Source organism: Onychostruthus taczanowskii, unplaced genomic scaffold (genome assembly GCF_017590055.1).
Source record: "Onychostruthus taczanowskii isolate IOZ18803 unplaced genomic scaffold, ASM1759005v1 scaffold78, whole genome shotgun sequence".
Lineage (NCBI taxonomy): Eukaryota > Metazoa > Chordata > Aves > Passeriformes > Passeridae > Onychostruthus > Onychostruthus taczanowskii.
The window spans coordinates 1,761,482-1,775,644 of NW_024505671.1; the positions used below are offsets into that span (position 1 = coordinate 1,761,482).

Sequence of the window (14,163 nt, forward strand, 5' to 3'; positions counted from 1 at the left end):
ATGCACTGTTCTGGTTTTGGCTGGAATAGGTTTAATTTTCTTTCTAGTACCTGCCAAAGAGCTGTGTGTTTAGATTAACTATGAATAACTTCAATAACACACTGATGTTTTAGTTGTGCTGAGTACTTCTTTTTATTGAAATTATTATACTGTTCTTACTTCAGCCTATGAATTGTACCATTTTTTCTGATTATACTGCGCATTCCACTGGTGAGTGAGCAGCATTGTGGTGCCTGGTTGCTGCCTGGGGTTTAACCATGACAGATGAGAAGAGTGGTCTCAAAATGTTCCAAAGTCATATGTATGTGGCTGAAATAAGCCTGTATAAATTTAAAAGAATGGGATTATTTGTATCAGTATTTAGTGAATTGAAACAGCTGAATTCCCCTGGTGGAAAAATACCATAAAGGCTTTAGTCTTTATTGATGAACTTGACTCTTAAATTGCAAGGATTCATTTAAATTATTCATTTTTGTACCTCTTAAAAGTACCAAGAACTAATAGTTATTTCTAGGGATATTTACAAGCTATTGCGGAAGAAAATAAATTTCATAAAATGTTTTTAAGTATTTAAATAAGCAATAATCGCTTGAAAAGTTAGTGATCTACTTAAGACATTTCTGTGGGAGTCTTGCATATAAATGTTTTCAATTTTGGTCCTCAGACTTTTTTGGGTTTTTTTTGTGATTGCGAAGTCTCCCTCAGTTAACTGCTGCAGTTGCTGCAAAAATATTTCTGTCTTAAAATCAGGTATACTTACCTTCTTTGCAGGCAGCATAGCAGTAATTTTTCCACATGGAATCATCTTTCTGGAACAGATGGTGAATTGATTTTTTGTTTGTGTACAGCCTGTCTCTACATATAAAACTCAGGGATAGTTTCTACAATTTCTAATAAAGTTTAGGTATATGTAGGACAGCAAGGTCAATTGTGTTGTTATTCAAAAATGTAAAATTCCATTCCCCACTTCCCCAGAAAATACATGACTGTCTCAGAAGTTTTGAAACAAACTTCCCTAGAGTCCAGAACAGGTACCTTAAATTTGAATTAAAATGAAGGGAATAGTAGGAATACTTCTAATAAGAAACCTTCAGTGGTAATTAATTAAAGTTTTATCTAGACAATTTGGTTGCTTTTTTGTTAGAGTTCTTTGTGTTTGAGTTCCTGTAAAGATTCTCTGTATTTGGTTTCCATTCATAAATGGAAGGACTCAGAATGAAAGTAAGGTCAAGACTCAGTTTACCTGTGCAGACAACTCGGATTATGGATACAAATGCCTTAAATATAACAACAATCCTCTGTGATACTTGGGTGTGATCTTGTTATAAGGGGTTTTATTCCTGGTCCCATATGACCAAAAAAGATTTGAGACACAATTAAATCTGCACCAGCTGATATAATACTGCTGCATTATGGTACCAAAAAGAAAACAGAAAGTTTTAATCATGATGAGAATTAAGATTAATACAGAGATTTTTATTCTGCATCAGTAAGTTTTGTGTAAAATATTAGAATAAAAATATACTACTCTAGTGGCTCTTTAGTGTCTTAGAAGATTTGTGTAGTTTTGCAGACTCAGTGGATTTTGCTTCATTTTTCTATTTTATGTATTCCTCCGAATTCCAGCACTAGTATTAACTCTGGAAAAAATGTCAAAACTTTTTTGCTCTTGTGTATAGAGACGATTTTTCAGATACTTTTTGTTTTGGCGGTTGAGACTCTTGCTAGTTAACAACTAGTGCTATCAGCTAACTAGTACTACTCAAGGTTATTGTATTCTTTTCATTATAACTGTCTTGACACTAGACCAGCTTGTTGTGTACCTTGAGATAGTGCTGGATCTACTTATGGAGTTGGTTTTTATTTTTCAGGCTTACAAGAATTTGTGAATTGTGTGACAGAAAAGGACATTCCTCTATACAAAAGTTTATCATACCCAGCCCACAGAGTTGTTAGTTGGATTATTTTAAAAAATGTAAAGCATCTATTTCAGCTACATTTTAAAAAATATTTAGCTGCATTACTAAGTATAATGAGTGACTCTAAAACTAGGCAGTAAATAGACGTAAAGCCAAAAGGCTCATTGTTCTTTTTCAGGGGTTTTATTTTTTTACCTCCATGTTCCTTGCAGAAAATGAGAGCAGTCATCCTTCTCCTTTGTGCTCAGGTCTTTTTATCTTCTTAAGCATTAATGCTATTTCAAAAGTAACAAGTTGTTGTATTTCCCTTCTCTTGACATCCTTTTCAAGAAAAGGAAGAAGTGATCATTTCTCAGATTTATTCTTCCTTCCTCTTGTGAAACTTGCTTTCTTACTTCTTCTTAAGACCTATTTCTACATAAATGTGGATCAAACTGTTCCATTTACACTGTGGGCTGCCTACTGTTGTCAAGGTTATACTTCATATGGGAGATAATGTAAAATTATTATTGCTAAGCCTGCTGTAGACATTTATTTTGTCACTGATGAGCTTCTTTAAATGCAACATTCTCTTTACTGAGTCTGCACTCTTAAAATTGTTGATCCCTTGCTTTATTTGGTATAATGTGTATAATCTACAGGGATTCCACCATACATAGGGAAAAATATTAAATTTCACTAAGAAATGCTAAACTTAATCTGTAGTTTACATATATCCAGATGTTATATTAATTTATGTTGGGGAAAATTTTATTGGAGACTAGACTTATGTAGCATCGCCATTTTCCTCTGTCATTTAAGCTCTGGATTCTCCCATTCAGTTTGCTGGAAACTGTCTTGTTTCTCTGCATAACTTCATGAAATATGAAAACCTAATCTGTGTATAGCCAGTTTGAGCAAAGCTTGTTTGGATCTGTCCTGAGATGTGCTCTTCACCCAGTAACTACTGCTTCAGCTGTCATTGCTGGTTAAAGTTCTCTACTGCTCATACACCCAGTTTTCCTCACAGAGGAAATCCCAAGGTCCCTGTGGAGCTGTTGTGAGTGTAAGCCCTTCTTACAGACAGAAGCACAACTGAAGGTATCCACTGAGGATATTGTAAAGTCCATCAGTTCTCACTTATTCAGCACCTGCTTTTCTAGTTTACCTAGAGTAATGTCTTCATCATAAAATCTAGATTTTCAGTAATACCAAGGTTCGATATTTCTTGCAGTTAATAGTTCCTTTTGCACCTTCTGGGTAGTAGAGAAATACTTTAAGGTTTCATTATTTACTTTCATGCTATAATTAAAATTCCTTTGAACATCACCTAATGGTTCCATCATGTTTCCATGTACTAACAGAGATGCTGGAAGCAGAAATGGCACCAATCCTTTCTTGCTAGTTAATATTTCTGCTTTATTTGTATTCTTTGCATCATCGTTTACTTTCCTCTTGCCTGAAGGCAGCAAATAGATTTTATTTATTTAGCTGTTTCCTGTAGCTTTTATGTAGCATGGTGTAATCGTTCCATTCCTAATTTTAGGAATCCAGAGATGATTTTGTACTTATGGAAGGATTTACAAATAGATTCCTGTGCTTTCCTGCACCTCAAAGCTGCCATTGCAATATTACAGCATCCAGGCTAATACTTTGCTTTCATCATCATAATTTCAAAAGTTCTTGTTACTTCAATTCTTGTTTTATGGAAGTTTTGACCCAATGCTTGCTTCTTGTGCACATCCACGTAAGCATCTCAAAACAATATGTAACACTTGAACTTAATAACCTCATCCCATGTTTTTTGTCTGGACAATGTTTTCCCCAATACTGAAAAATTTTGTTTGGCAAATCTTAAATAAGTGCTTGCAAATATTCTCTTCATGCTACCCTTCATGGAAGAATACTTCAATACTACGCTGAGGAGGGTGGGTTCTCCTCTTGCTCTCCCTAAACAGGTCACTACAGTGAAGATGGTATTTTTGATGGGTGAAGTGTGTCTGAAAGTACTACTTAGGTTAGGAAAACTTGATGTGGGTAAATTAGGACATAATAGGATAGGTATTATTTAATTAGTAATTTTTCTAATTGGCATTTTCTGTTTAATGTCATTGAGGAAGGTGTAAGGATAAAATGATAACAAGATACACAGCTTATGTTGTTCTGCTTTTTCTTGCATAGGCTATCCACTCTGTGGCTTGGCATCATGAAGGAAAACAATTCATTTGTAGTCACTCAGATGGTACCTTGACTATATGGAATGTAAAATCTCCTACCAAACCGTTCCAGACAATCACGCCACATGGTAAGATGAAAATGGATGACAGCTCTTAAAAGACAGAGAACTTGTTTTTAATAGAAATGTGTTTTGCAAAAAACAAGTATTAAAAGTGCACTTGCAATGCAGTAAAAGTCTTTCTCAGTCATATCAGTTTCTCATAGATTTCACTTGAAAAAGAAAAATCTTTATGAAATAAGAATCCAAATCAGTGCAGCTTTCTCTAAATCTCTAAACTTTAAGCTTGTATTTCACACAATGGCACTGATCTCAGAGTTAACTAATGCATATTTTGCAGGACTTGCTTTTTGCTAATATTACAATCCCATAGCTTGTTTAAAATTCATATAAGCCAGTACCTGTTTTATGTATGAATGTGTAGATTACCATATAAGTTTTTGGAAGGGTCTATAACAGAACAAGAATAGCATCTGCTAAGATGTTTCCACTTCTGCATTAATGTTAATCTAGGAAATTAACATTATATGTTGTTCTTCTGTGAAATATACTGCTGCTCTTCAAGTAAGATGTACACAAATGCCAGGCTTACATGCGGTGCATGTCTCTATTTCATGTCTTAGCAACTTATTTACTTGAGATTTTTAAGTGTGGCTGTATCAGCGAGGATAATTGCACAGCTGAGAGAGAGTGGGCTTTTCATGCTCAATTGAAGTCTTAGCCTTAAGGATAATACTCAGGATAAACCTCACTTTAATTGTAAGCTGACCAATTTTAATTGCAAAAGGGTAGACACAACATAGATTTTATATCTCCTAGGGCTACTTAAAATAGCACTTTAGGGGAGGATTATATGTTTGAAAACAAATTTTCTACAGCAGTCAGGTTTAGAGTTGCTCTTTTTCCTAAACTTTCAAAGTTGGTGTGTTGAGAACTTTAAGAAATTTTTAATTATATTATTCCAAGGCATACTCTGTAACTGTCAAAGTTGTTGAATATATGTTGTGTGAATTTTATACTTCTCAAGCTGCACAGTGAATTTCATTACTTGCCATAATGTTACGGAACTGCAAGATTAATACCGGAAAATAATTTACTTTAGGAAAGCAGCTGAAGGATGGAAAGAAGCCAGAACCCTGCAAACCTATCCTTAAGGTGGAATATAAAACAACTAGAGCTGGGTAAGACTTGTTTTGTATGCAAAATGAGCATATGTAACAGTGCAACACTCTGGGAATGGACTTTGTTTCCCAGTTGTTGGGGTGCATATTCTAATGGTATAGCTTTGTTTTAGCTTTAATAAATCAGATGTTGATGAATAAAATAGAAAAATTTGTGTGAATTAATTACTGTATACAAGCCAACGATACTGCTGATGCGTTATTTACATTTTCTTTCATGCTACTAAAACTTGTATGTGTTTTTGCTCAATTTTTGAGAGTTCTGAAGAAAAAAAGACTGATAAAGCAAAGAAGACACCAAAACACAGACATGTTAAATTGAACTTTGACAAATAGTATCCCAAATTGAATATTCTTAATTTTGAATACATGTTCCTCCCCCCTAAAATGTTATTAACAGAAGTTTTTCTAGAAGAATGCAGTAATTTATGCAGTGAAGTATGCCTAATTATGCACATTGAGAATGTAACAAAGCAGTAATTGTAACAAGAGGCTCAGATGGAATTACAGGATCTGTAGAGTAGCATGTTTTGTTACCCAGACTGCAGCTAGGGCGGATGGATTTCCTGAATGTGGAATTTTTTATTTGTGGTTATAAAGTGTTTGAGTAAAAAGTGCAATATGAAGATAAAATATCCATGGAAGTCTGTTCAGCTATTTGCAAAAGGTGATTTTTTGTTTGTTTGTTTTATATTTGGGGTGTTTGTATACTGTTTTTATTTGCTTTTCAGGCATTCAAATCTGTAGAAGATGGTTAATTAAATGATACAATACAGTATTGTGTTTATATACTCATAATATCACTGGCTTTAGGTGTTAGTATTTTCTGCTAAAAATGAGGTAAATAGAAACTTAAAACTCTCTGCCTCCCAGTTTTATAAAAATCTATCATCATCTGGAAAGCCATATTTTACTTGGAAAAGTCTACATCTATCTGCATGATCTTTTCTCAACTGAAATATCAAAAGCTGATTTAAAGGGAGATAATCAAAAAATCTCAGCTTCAGCAAGTCACAATTTCTGCAATCAAAAGCCTTCATTTATTATGAATAATGATTCTGAAGGAGACTATTAGTTTGGAGCTTGTTCTGTGACATAGTATTACAATGTGAAAACTACTTGACTTTTGACATAATTTAAGGAGGAATTTATTCTAGTATAATTTCTAATAATTGGTGGTTTGGGGAAGCTACTTTTTCCTGGTTTGGCTTTTTTTTTTTTTTTTTTTTTCTGTTGTGCCTCTCACTTTCTGGCATTTATCCAAACTGAATGTTTTAATATGTTTCAATTTACTCTTCTCTCTAATGTTTCCTATCTTCAGTGTACTATTAAATCTACAATAATTGATAACCCTTCCTGAATATTAAGTAAGACAGGGGAAAAAAAAAAAATCTGCAACAAGCAAAACCACACCAGTCTGCACTGTGGTAGGAAAGCAGTGCCCTGGAAATCTCCTTCCATTTACTGCTATGTGTACTTCAGTTTATACTTAAATTTTCAGTTTCACTTCTAATCTTACAAGAATTTTAAGGCAAGACAGAACTACCTTTCAGGACCTAAATTTTTTGATAGATTTTTTATTTATCATTTGGAATTGTTTAATATGAGAATGATTTTAACTTTTATCTAAAGTGCTGTCATTTCTTATTCATGGTTTAATTTCTGTAGCATAGAGGAGAATCATTTCTGGACAGGACAAAATTTTTCAAGCTACCGGAGCAATGAAAGAAACATATGAAATAAACTTTTTTTTATGACAGTACACTGTAGCTGTTCTTAAAAAACAAATTATAAAAAACCAGAAGAAAACAAAACAAAGCAAAAAAGCTTAGATTTAAGAGATACTATATAATACTTATTTAAGTTATATTCCAAATCTTTGTTAGGAGAAAATGTTCCCTATTTCCATGCTCTATTTTGAACATCTTTCTGTCATGCCTTTTTTGTTTCTCCCTTATCTAAGTAGAGTGCTCAAAGATCTCGATCTGTTTCAGTATCTCCTCCATTAGAAAACATTTCATTTATATGATCTGAGCTGTATTTTTTTTTACTGCTCCTAATTCTAGTAAGCTGGTTTTGGGGAAAAGTGGTTCAGAAGCATGCAAAAGGAAGGACCATAACCTATGGCAACGTATATTAAGGGGTACAGACACTACTCTTTTTACTGTTGCAGCTCTTTTTAATTCCTTCTCATTTTTTTTTTCCTTACATTTTGTTTTCCATGTTGTAAAACTGGGGTCAGGACAAAAAGGGGACATGAGGCGTTTTATGGGCTGCCTATTTATTTGCTAACTTTGTGGGGTTTCTGTTGCTTTTTGTTTGGTTGGTTTGTTTTTTAAGTTTACTGCAAATAATGCAAAAAGTGAAGTGTCCAGAGCCAAAGTAACTTACCCTACAACAAGAGTATGTCTGTAGCTTTATTCCTGGGAGAAAGGTTACTCTGATGAATAAGGGGTGAAAAAGGTACATTCTTTGTATATTCCTTGTGCAAAGTGGCACAATTTTACAATCTCAGAGCATAATGTCACTGTACTGCAGCCACTCTCCATCTGAAATACTTCACCCTTTTCAGAAGCACTGAATTTCAAAGGTAGCTTACCTTTTGAGCTTTCTGAACTGGTTCCCATATTGCTTTTTCCATGTGTAATATTGCATGTGTACTTTTTCTGCCTGAAGTGGATCTAGAGACACTCTCAAGCTTCCTTGTGCCACTCCCTCCCCCTCCAGATTCAGTCCTTCCTGACACCACTTTCCATGTGTGCAGGCTCAGTGCCCTACAGTAATTACTCTAGTTGATATTAGCATTGTGGTAAAATTGTCTGTGTCTGGTAGAAATTAGAGCTCAAAGTCTCTTTATAAAACATAATTCAGAAGGGTTTTGTCTTGGTAGCTGATGCAGCTGTCACTGACTGAGTCATCTTAGCGGGATGGTTGTGTGTAATTGGGATCCTGAGGTTACATTAGTGATGATGCCTCCCACCAAGGAAAAGTTGTTAATCTGTTCTTTTGGTTTGAATAGTGCTGTTTTCTTGTGTCAGCTTACTGGTTTAAAACCACACTTCCCAAAATAAATTCATAGTTTTATCTTCACTACTACTTCAGGACTTCAAGTATTAAGGTAAACTAACTCTTGAAGTCTTTTCCATCTTCATACTAGGATTAACTTCTCCACAGATTTACTCAGGGTTTGAAGAGTAAGCCAGATGGTATCAATGACCTGATTTCTCTATATACCATTCTCTCACACATCTGCATTGTCAGAAGCTGGCTCATATTTGATAGTTTACTTCTAAAATGAAACAGAAACATCCTCCTGGTTTGTGAGCTACTCAGCTTTCAATTGCATTGTTTTCATACATTGCAAGGCCTAATCCTGTGTTTTCTGAAAATTCTGAAATGATCTGTTGCCCCCTTTTATAGTCAATTTCTTATAGTGTTCTCCAAGTGATTCTGCAGAGTTCACTGATGAGGAAATTCATGTAAGGAGATTACTTGCAAACCTGCTGAAGCTGAACTGTTTCAAAGAATCTCTGTATGAGCAGCTGCTATAAATTGCTATTAAAAAATGCTCTAAAGCAATTCTCTAAGATCTGAACCCTGAGTTTTTTTTTGAATGTCTACCATTGTTTTAGGTAGGTAAAATGTAATTCCCAAAGTTGAATCAGTCTCATCTGTTATATAAAGTACAAATCTTCTAAATTTTAATTTTAAATTATGTATTTCTGATTGATGTGCACTAATCTTTTAATATGTATCACAGCTGAAGGGCAACACTTTAATTAGAAAATGCAGTTTGTGTTCATGGTAAATCCATGGTTTCATGAAAACATGAAAAATTTATATGCAAACTTTTAGTGGTCTTTCTGACTGATTCAAGTCAGTTTTAATCTTTGATTCATTTGTGGAAAATCTGTGTGACAGATCAGTGTTGCTCTATTCTTAGCTCTTCCATTCCTTGCATCTAAAGGATACTGTCTCTGGCAAGCCTGCCCAAAGCAGTTGGATTACCTTGAAAAATAAAACCTGGAGAAGCTGACATACAATTGTCACTGTGATGTATGAAAATTAAAAATTGAAATTTGTTATTTTGTTACTGTAAATGTGCAAATCTGATAATTTCTATAAATTGTCCTAGCAGCATTGTTTAAAAAACCTGATGATTTCTATACTGCAGTACATCATTCCAACACAATGAGACCTCACCAGTATTTTTCTCTTCACTGACATCCTGAAAAATCCCAGACTAAGTTCAAGTGTATAACTTTCTTGAAATTTCTTCATGGACCTGACCATAAAAGTTTGTGTCAAGTTTCAATATGAAGAGCTGAGATTAAATGAAGAAAACTTGATCCTCTTCTGGAGATATGTTCTGGGCTACTGTTGGAGGCAGGATAATGAACTTGGTGGACCCATGGTCTGATTTGTGGCCACTCCTTTGAGGTTCTTCCTCAGCCAGCAGTGCTCCTTGGTCCTATCAAATCTTTGGTCATTCTGGAAGATCAAGCAGATTGTGGAATATTTGTAAAAGCTGGAGGCTTATCTCAGTCTGCTGTGCCTTCAGTGCTACAAACACAAAGTACGCCTCAGCCCATTCTTAAACTCATGAACTGCAGCATGTGCATAAACCAAACTCTTAATATAGAGTTTTCAAGAATTCTGATGTATCTAGTCTACTTTGTGCTTCAAATGCCAACTATCCAACTTTAGACAGTATGAAAAAGATGGTATTATAAGAAAGGATTTAAAAAAAATATTTCCTCTCTTTTTACAATATATCAGGATGGGGTTTTTTTCTGTAGGAATTTTCTTCAGATACTGATATACTAGCTATTTCCAAGGAATATGCAAATGAAGGGTAGAACTGCTACTGAAAGTGAGCATAAAAGTAGATCAGAGGCAACTGATAGATATGCAAAGTGCCTATTTTTCCTTCAGAAATATAATGTGAAATTTCAGGCAATAGTCAGTAATGAGTAACATTTATATTTTGAGCTGTATGCTTGGAGTCAGCCTACTCTTGAAAAAGGATTTTGTCCTATTTCAAAGTAAGCGATATTAAAATGAGTGATTCTTGACAATCAGGAAATAAGAAAATACCTGGTAAAATGAACATATCTACTTCATCTTGTTTTTCAATAAATTAAATAGTAAACTGTACATTATGTGCATATTGGAAATATGTGGATGTATTTAAAAGTATGTTTCTGCAAAGGCTTTTAAAAATGTTTCAAGGGAAGCTTCCAAACTCTTCTCAAAACTAGAAGAAAAGTCTCTTCTTTGCTCTACTCAGCTATTTGATTTTGCAGTAAGAATAATGTATGACAAAGTAGTTTCTTGAATTTTGTGCGTGGTGATAGGGGGAAATATGGATAAAACATCTAAAGTAAATGTGTGATGTTACTTAAAAGATGTTATGTCTTTAAAGCTTATCCAGCAGTTGGTTGCATCTCCAAGACAATCATATTACTGTACAGCAAGTAAATGGGACTGTTTCTTCCTGGTTTTGCTGGGGTGTTTTATGTTATGGAAAAATGGAAGTGTTGGCAAATCTGAATCTGCAGTTCAGTAGAATAGAAACAACTCTAAATTAGTACAATTTTTTTTAAATAAAAATATCTCATCTTGCCAAGAAGTTATAAAGATTGGTTAAGTCAACAAAATATTTGGAGGAGATGTCTGACTTAAAAGTTACAGTAAGATTTGAAACACATACCCAAGCTGTATAATTCATGAGAGTATTTTTATTCCATATTTGCTTAATGATATTTCATTGAATTTTATCATAAGGTTGCAAAACCTGTCCTGTCTCTTTTGGCATGTTATCCTGACTTGATCCTAAATGCTTCTGCTTTATTCCAGGGAGCCTTTCATCATTCTCTCAGGCGGGTTGTCATATGACACTGTAGGAAGACGACCCTGTTTAACAGTCATGCATGGGAAAAGTACTGCTGTGCTAGAAATGGATTATTCTATTGTTGATTTTCTAACCCTGTGTGAAACACCATATCCTAATGGTAGGCTCTGTAAAGATTTTTCTCGGTACCTTGACTTCTTATTGCTGGAGTTTTATCCCATCAGAATATTCTTTATTATTGTCTTTCTGTTTTATCTCTGGGGATCAGACTGCAGCAGCAACATCTGTTATCCCTATTGTCTGAAGTGTGATTTACTTGCCAAAACATGAATAGAATAGTTCATTATAAAGCCAGTTTTGTGTCTAGAAAAAAAAGCCAATTACTCATAGCATGTTTTTTTTCTTTTTAATCCCAAAAGCGTGTGCAGGCCAAAAGCATTAAAACCTTAAGCTGTGGTTACCGGAGCAGATGTGTGCATCTCTGGATATCTGGGCACATAAGGCCTTTCCAGTCAGTGCTAAACCATGAGAAACATCTTTGCATTATTTTAAACTTTGTTGGCTTTATTCATTCCAATATTTAGATGAATTTCATCACTAACCTGTAATCTCTCTTCTGAAACAGGGGATTTCTTATCATAGTTTAGGTAGTTATTTCAGATGAATAGTATTATATTCCTGATGATTCCAATGGTTTTAGCTGTCAGCTTCCATCAGAGTATATTAAACTGCTTAGCTTGGAATTTGAGATCTGGCTGAAAGAGGGCAAGTTAAACTTTTGGAAACTTTTTCAAGTTCCTTATTTTACTGTCAAGTCAGCTGTCTTTTGAGCCATTTTGTAAGCAAGTAAAACTTAAACCCCACTGAATATGAGGAAAAGCAGTTTAGGGGTGGAAGGATGTTACTCAGAAATGGCTCTTTCACTCACGTAACCTGCTTATAGAATTTACTTTGCATGCTCCTTTTTCTGTTATTTGAGCTGTTGAGAATATTGAATAAAAGATCATGATTTTTACGAATTTAACTTGGATGATTCAGGAGTCTGCATGTATAAAATATCTTCTAAAAACTATAGTAATCTAAGTGGCTTTCTAATCTCAGCTGGCAGAGTGCAAGCACTGATTCTGTTCTTGAGGCTGTACATGCATGGGCTCCATTTACCAACAGGTAACATTTTGTTGTTGTTTGCAGACTTTCAGGAACCATATGCTGTAGTTGTTCTCCTAGAAAAGGACTTAGTACTGATCGACCTTGCGCAAAATGGGTAAGAATCTTCTCTAGTCTTTTCAGTCACTGGCTGCAGTGATCAGCCTCCTGTTCTACTTTATAGCTTAGTCTAACCTAGTACCTCAGAAAATAAAATTTTGAATATTAAATATAAAATTTCTTCAAATGAACTGATAATCCTGTTGTATCAACTTTTTTCTAATTAATGTATAGTACTATCTGACTTTTTCCAGTCTTGATTAACTGACCAAAATTATTCATAGATCACTTCTGCTTTTTAAGTATCACAATTTATTTTCAAGTTGATTCCTTAGTGTTGTGAGAGGATTTTGAAATTTTGGGGAGCTTGCAGTTTTGAGGAAGGCAGCAGGGAAAAGAACTGATCAGATAACCCAAGTAATTTTGGCTGTTGTCTTCACTTAAATATTTGCTGATCTTATTGCCAAATAAATTACTACCTGCTTTGCTTAAAGTAACTCCATACTGATGCAATAATATCATATGTATAAAATTTGAATGATAACATCTAATCTCAAAAATCATACCTGCCTAAAACATTGAGTCTCTCGTTGCTTTGTCCATGGAGTAGTCCATACACTGTTATTAGTGGTGATTAAAAATTCTAGACTCTACAAATTTCTTTTATGAAAAGTATTGAAATTTGTGTAGGCAGTAACAACTAACTGTTAAGGGATCAGGAGCAGAGAAGCTAGGTAAGATCTTGGTGCTGTTCCTGATTAAAAATCTCCAGTGGTCAGTGGAGGAAAATCCTTGTGAAGAACATCCTTCTAAGGCAAAACAAAAACCTGAAAATATTTGTCCTCACAGTCAATGGTGACACCTTAGATAATGGAAAGTCTATGGAATTTGGAAGAAGATCAAGTTTTGTCCTAATATCTCTGCAGCTATTGAGCAATTTCATTTAGGTTTTCCAAATGTTACATGGCCGTATATCCAAAACTTGTTTCTGATATACCAATAGCATGAAGTGTCAACATTGATACTAAGTTTGAAATGCCTGAAATTTGAAGTTATGTTAAAGCTTATTCTATTTCATACTAAAAGACCTTCAGCAGTTTATGTTTTTACAATGGTCATTGTTATGATTGACTTGCAAACCATTAGGTTTTTGACACCTGAAAAAGAAATAAAATTAATACCAGAAAAATCCACAGGCTTCCTTTTACCTTGTGTTCTCTCAGGGATTTGTCATATTTTGTTAAAGTTAAGCCTCTTCTGCTTAATAATTTTTGAAATATATTTGTAGCTTTCCATATAGCCCTTTATAAAGTTCCTGATGCACAGAATGCTTTCATCTGTTGTTGTTAATTTTTCCTTTAGATGGGTTGAGAAGCTGTGTCTTTTCACCTCTGCCAAAAAAGGGGAGGTAAAAAGTATAGAAAAAAAAGTAAAATAAATAGCATGCATTTCTCTGGAGATAAATGTTCTTTGAACGCAGTTACATTTACCTCTGTTAGTATTATTGACCTTTTTCCTCATTAAGCCTCTGTCACTTTTCAGACAGAGATAGTGGTGGGGAGCATGTGTGTGTATGTTCTTCTAATTGGTAACTGAGTGTTGCTATCTGTAATTGTCAGTGATCTTGGAGTTGCAAATAGATTAAGCAAAATTTGTCCTTGCAAAATGCTGGACAACTTTGTGTTTCAGTACAGTGTGCTAATACAAAGTGAGATGGGAGTCTTCCTGTTTTTATTCCTAGAAGAATAAACTGAAGAGTTAGAAATAAATTCATAGCTCCATGTTACT

The 14,163-nt window shown here is 34.4% G+C and overlaps 1 protein-coding gene across 8 annotated transcripts in view; it reads left to right on the top strand.

Moving 5' to 3' along the window:
- The window catches only part of STXBP5 (syntaxin binding protein 5), a 100,952-nt gene that overhangs the window by 49,243 nt on the left and 37,546 nt on the right, over nt 1–14,163 (top strand). For all 8 annotated transcript variants that reach the window (XM_041423484.1, XM_041423488.1, XM_041423490.1 and 5 more), the window contains 4 exons: nt 4,080–4,203; nt 5,237–5,315; nt 11,175–11,329; nt 12,361–12,433. In XM_041423484.1, coding sequence (XP_041279418.1) covers nt 4,080–4,203; nt 5,237–5,315; nt 11,175–11,329; nt 12,361–12,433 — 431 coding nt within the window. The remainder of the gene's footprint in view (nt 1–4,079; nt 4,204–5,236; nt 5,316–11,174; nt 11,330–12,360; nt 12,434–14,163) is intronic.